Source organism: Mastomys coucha, unplaced genomic scaffold (genome assembly GCF_008632895.1).
Source record: "Mastomys coucha isolate ucsf_1 unplaced genomic scaffold, UCSF_Mcou_1 pScaffold22, whole genome shotgun sequence".
Taxonomy (NCBI): Eukaryota; Metazoa; Chordata; class Mammalia; order Rodentia; family Muridae; genus Mastomys; species Mastomys coucha.
This window is the reverse complement of record NW_022196905.1, coordinates 37,667,967-37,673,966: the sequence shown is the minus strand read 5'-3', so window position 1 is coordinate 37,673,966 and position 6,000 is coordinate 37,667,967. Positions and strand designations below refer to the sequence as shown.

The 6,000-nt window shown below is 35.5% G+C and overlaps 1 protein-coding gene across 1 annotated transcript in view; it reads left to right on the top strand.

Moving 5' to 3' along the window:
• The window catches only part of Fbxl5 (F-box and leucine rich repeat protein 5), a 40,474-nt gene that overhangs the window by 29,389 nt on the left and 5,085 nt on the right, over positions 1 to 6,000 (top strand). The window contains exon 10 of the mRNA XM_031342132.1: positions 4,540 to 4,688. Coding sequence (XP_031197992.1) covers positions 4,540 to 4,688 — 149 coding nt within the window. The remainder of the gene's footprint in view (positions 1 to 4,539; positions 4,689 to 6,000) is intronic.

Below are 6,000 nucleotides of genomic sequence, written 5' to 3'. Positions count from 1 at the left end.
GTTTATTAAGTAGAGAACCTCATGGTCTATTTATAGGAGAACAATAGTTGGCAGAAACTATCATAAAATGAGACAAAGTGAGTGAGAGGCCAATCAGGCAGTGCTATACAAGGGGATGCGTGCTATATCAAGAGCATGACAGACAGAACCTGAATATACAGCAGTCTCCCAGGCTCCTCAGGGAGGAAAGCCTGCACAAGGTCTTAGGACCAGGTTCCCTGAGAAAGCCGTGATTGGTCTAGCTCTCAGCAGAACTGTAAAATGTGATATTATCCTAGTTTCTCTTCAGCGACACAAAGATAGAAAGCCAAGTTTCGCTTTATACATTGTTTTGTTAACATAGGGAGTCTACTTTTTTTCTCTTTATAGATTTTTTTTTAATGAAAAGACAAATAATAAATTTAATCAATAAATATAAAATGATAATATGGGTCTAAATCTTTCTTTGGAATAGGTAACATGAGGATATATATTTAAATATTAATGTCTATTTTTTGTTATCTTCAACACAATATATATTTTTATACCAATCATAAAAATGGTAGACATGTTATTAAATGAACAAAAAAAGATAAAGTCTCTTTGTTTGTTTGTTTTGTTTTGTTTTTAGTAGAGCTTTAAGATCTTGGCTCTTTCTGTGGTACAAACCCAAAATAAGAACAGTTTTTAGACATTGGAGTTCATTGTAATAAAGCTGTACTTCAATGACCCTCACAACACCAAAGGATTTTACCTCCATAGTAGCTAAGCTGAGAGTTGACAGTTCTGCTGCGTCAAGGAATGAATTGTAGGCATGATTATTTGGAAACAGATTGCCTGCTATGGTCAAAGCTATTTGACTTTAGTGAGTGTTAATCATTCTCAGCCCACAGGGAGCAGGTTACATTCATTTAAGAAATGGTGTGTGTATTAAGATGGTCTATCCATGAAGTCATTCACAACTGTTTCAGTGAACAATGGTTCTGCTTGGAGGGTGGCATAGGCATTAGGTGTGGATAAGACTGGTTCATTGGCTGTGATGATTTTGAAAAGCATTCATCTCAGAAAAATAGTAACTTATAAGTTCCTCCTCTTCAAAATTATACAATAATTACAAACGCCAAGCAAAGCATTCAGTCTCATTCTTTGCCGTTCTCTTACAAGCCACCTCCCAAGTTAATTGTCTATGTTTCTTCTGGCTGTATAAATAATTTTGAAATATGTAAGCTGTTCTGAAAACCATAGTATAGTGTAAGAACATCAAATAAACAGTCCTACTAATAGAGAGGCTGAGATAGGAGAAGCATGATCTCAAGACCATTATGTGGTGCACAGCAAGACACTGTCACGTACAAACAAGCAGAAAGTATATATGGGTTATACAATATTGGACCTATTTCTCCAATAACCAAATCAGAGAGACCACTGACTGGATGATAGTCAACAAATTTCTAATTCCTCATATTTTTGAATTTCAACTGGTTAGGATTTGTTGGTAAAATTAATTTTTGTATTAAGAGATATTAAGGAAAAGTGATTGTTACTGCCTGTTATTTTTGTTGTGTTGGAATTATTTTTGTGTGGGTTTGTTAAAAGATTACTTTCTTGGCTTTTCTAGGGTGTAGTTTCACTCCTTGTGTTGGAGTTTTCCATCTATTTATCCCTGGATTTGTGGAAAGATATTGTATAAATTTGGTTTTGTCATGGAATACCTTGTTTTCTCTGTTTATGGTAATTGAGAGTTTTGCTGGGTATTGCTGTATGTTTCTATTGCCTAATAATTTTTTCTCTCAGACTCTTTTACTATTTAATAGTTTTTGGTTGGGCACTATATAGTTTGAGTTATAAATTGTTGAATTTGGCTCTTTGTTTTATTCCTTAATAATCTTCCCTTTTGCCAGGAGGTGGTGACACATGCCTTAACTCCTAGCACTTGGGAGGCAGAGGCTGGCGGATCTTTATAAATTCAAGGCCAGCCTGATGTATAGAACAAGTTCTAGGACAGCCAAGGTTAAACAAATTTTATCTTGAAAAACAAAAACAAAACAAACAAAAAAACTAGCCCCTTTGAGTCACTGTTGTTTGCATCAGTTCTATAACTTGTACATGCTTCTGTAGCTTTTTCTTCTTTTTGTATGCTTTATTGTTTAAATGTTTCTTTCCCTGTTTAAGGACAGAATTTGTTTATTATTCATTTGTTTTTTGTTATTTCGGCTTGTGTTTGGCATCTCTGGGCATTTGTCACAAGATGAGAGAGGTCTTTTTAGAATATATTTCCTTGCTGTATGTTAGTTATCATACTTCAGTCTTTCATTAGGTCATACTGCCTTTGGCTGAAGACACTATTTTCACTTTTGATATCTCTTTACTTTTTCTTATTCTCATCATTGCCCTCAGAAGACATGTACACACACACACACACACACACACACACACACACTCAGGCATACTTGCACATACATATGTACATGTAAGCTCAAAACAGCTGTTTTCTCCTTCTCTATGTTACTGTGCTTCTTTTGTCTTTTTGTGTTTTCTCTTTGTAACATAGTACTAATGGCTAAATTTTGTTCATCATTTCTTTCATACATATGCCATGCTAGAATGAGAAACATTTTCTGATCTTTCACGACCTTTCTGTGTCTTCTTAGAAGAGTATTTGTCATATAGTATTGTAATTGCTTGTTTGTATTTATGGTTGTTTGTTTTTCTACTAAGAGCCAATAAAACCAGTGACTGAACAAATGGCAGATAATAGGTACATTTGTAACATTTTACATTTCATTCAGACACAATTTGAGCTTGCAGATTCCTCTTTGAAAGGTACATTTTTATTGTGAGCTGCTCAAGGTCTTAGTTAGACTTTATGAATTATTGAATTTTAAGTATTTCCTTCCTATTAAAAACTTTCCTTGGGCCAGTTAATTCCAGCACTTAGGAGGCTTGGGCAAAAGAATTTTGAATTCCAGACCATCCTTGGGTGTATGAGTTCAAGGTCAGCTTGAACTGTAGTCCCTGTCTTAAAAAAAAAAAAAAAAAAAAAAATTCCCTCCTTCACATCAAACCACATAGATTCTGAACTATGTGGTTAACCTGAACCATTGTTAACCTGAGGTCTATAGAGATGGAAAAGTGGTGGGAAAAAATCTTTTAAAATTAGACTGTAAGATAAAATAGATTTAAAACATGCCCTTTTTAATCTTTACCATTCAATATTCTCTTTGAGTATCGATAATTCCTGTAGTCCTGGCCAGGTGTGGCATATGCCTGTAATCCCAGCTCTTAGGAAGTAGTAAATGGAGAATATCTGTTCACTGTCAACCTGTTTTATACAGTGACCTCTAGGTTAGTCAGTACTGTCTGGCAAGAATGTTTCAAAAAAAAAAAAAAACCAGAATTCATAGTTTGTTCTTATCTCTGCAATAGCTTACTTCTTACATTGGTTCCTAATTTAGTATAATTGCATTTATTTTAAAAACTAAATTTGGTATATTTTTTAATTTATCTCTTCTATATCGTTATCTCATTTTTTGATGTTTTAATATTCCTTTAATTATCATTTTAATAGAAACTTGACAGTCTCAGTTTTATTCTTGGCATACCCAGGAGAGGAATTCTTAGGTTGTTGGGGATATAGAATCCTAGTACTTACAGAATGTTAATCATGCAGGAGTATCTCTCAGTTGAGGAGATAATAATCAGATACCTGCATCCCATCCAGAAAGCCCGGAGTGGATTTTGTTAATGACCTGGTGACCTTGCTGTTTTTGTTCTAGAGGCAGACCTCACTTAAATTCCCCAGAATAATTAGCCTAGACTTTCCTCCCTAGACTGTAATCCATCCTTAGGGGAGGTACATGTATTTGCTATAGGTTAGAAACCACATTAGATTCTAGGCCTTTTAGCTATAGAACCACCCTTCATGGTCACATGAACTTTGTAATACAGTTTCTATGTAGTCACACTGGAAGCGTTATTGTGTGCCTGGAATTGGACTGATGTTACCTGGGAACCCTTTCCCAAGTTATCCTTTGCTTTCAATATGCCAACAGTGAACTGCCTGGCCTTCAATTCCCTGAAGTCTGATCAGGTTGATGAAGTGGATCTGCAGTGGGCTTTCGCCCTTCATCCCTGTGTGGCTCAGTTCCCTCCCCTGCCAGAAGCTGCATGTTCCCCCCTCCCTTGCTAGGTTATGGGGAAAACTGGTAATTAGGCTTCAGATTTCAGTAATGTTTCTTTGATTATTTTTATTCTCTTAGATAGCTTGTTGAACAGTACAACTGTAGGCCTCAGTGTTTCTTTGTGTGAGAGTTAAGTTACTATAATGTTTTTATAAAGGAAAGTGTCATATGCTTGTTTATTGGAGTCTTCAGGAAAAATGTAGAATATTTTTTGGAGTCAGATGTATTTCTGCCTAAGAATGAGTCAATTATCAGTGTTTTATAAAAATTCCTAATTTATTGCCAACTTGAGAGGTATGTAAAATACTAGTGGGCCATTAGCAATATTAAAAATGCCAAAGGTTCCAATTTTCTGACTGTCACAGTATTTCTTTTGCAGGGTTCTGACTCTGGGAGGAGGGCTGCCTTACTTGGAGCACCTGAATCTCTCTGGCTGTCTGACTGTAACTGGTGCAGGCCTGCAGGATTTGGTCTCAGCATGTCCTTCCCTAAATGACGAATACTTTTACTACTGTGACAACATTAACGGTAATGCCTTTTAACAGTGAGATCCTTTGAAGAACTTATTTAAGATTTTTGAAGTTCTAATAATTTTTTTATAGTTTTTATTTGCATTCCAGATTCCAGGTTGCACAAATTGTCACACTTTCAGGTTTAGTCCTTTAAGTTTAATAAAATTAAAATAATTTGGTTGTTTAATAAAAGCAAAATACCATACATTTTTACTTTGTGAAGGTAAGTTTCTTATCCATTGTACCAGGTTTTTAAGCATGTAAGAGTTTAAGTCACTTAAAATGACAAATTATTATAGAAACACTAAGATTATTCTAAGATTTTGGGAATTCCAGTGTAGTGTTCTGGTATTTACCCATTAACGACTTGATTCTCTAGATACAGTGATTTCTCAGGAATGACAGGATCTTTTTTTTTTCTCACAGCACTGCTTTATTTAGTGTGGTAGGTAACAAAGGAAGACTATGAACATATGAACTCCTCAGGAATACTGTGTCCTCCAGACTGAGGAGTGAAGACAATGTAGTATTAAGAAAAGATGAGATGTCACAGGCACGACAAATTTCTACACTGTTTCATAAGTGGATTCCTGAACTGATGTGAAAGTCACAAAGTAGGGCTTAGGGATGTAATGTAGCTAGTTGGAAGAGTGATTGCCCAGCATCAGTGAAGCTCTGGGTTCAAGCCCCAGCACCATATAAACCAAGAGCAGTGGCTTGGTTTCAGGACTCTGGAGGTAGTGTCAGTAATCCAAGAATATTCTTTATTTCAAGTTCATCTTGGGCTATATGAGACCTCATCTTAACCTCTACAGACACACAGACAAATACACACACACACACACACACACACACACACACACAGCACTAGTTAAACATTCCTCTTTCCCCCCTTTTTTTCCTCTTTTTTCAAAAGTCTATTCTGTTCTTCATTGAGCCTGTTGGAACATGCATTTTCGAATTATGTTTGTTGCACTTCGGGGCATTTGATCTCATGTAGCAGAAACTGAATTTTTCAGAAGCACAATAAAACTGCTCTTCAATTATTAATAAACAGAAAAAAATCATCCTGTGTTTGTAACTGGAAACAATTTAAATAGCTTCATTCTCTTATTTACCTATCTTTTATTTATACTGTACAGTTTTGGTTTTTGAGAGCCCAATTCATTCTCAATTGAGAGGGAAGAACAGAGTTTATCCCTGGGAGATCAATTGACAAGGTTCAGGGAAACAAGAGAGAAGAATATTTTAGAATGCAGAGAAGTTAAGTTTTCTATTGCTTCGAAATTAGATTTCTCTTACAATAATTGAGAAGACAGGAGCTCTGA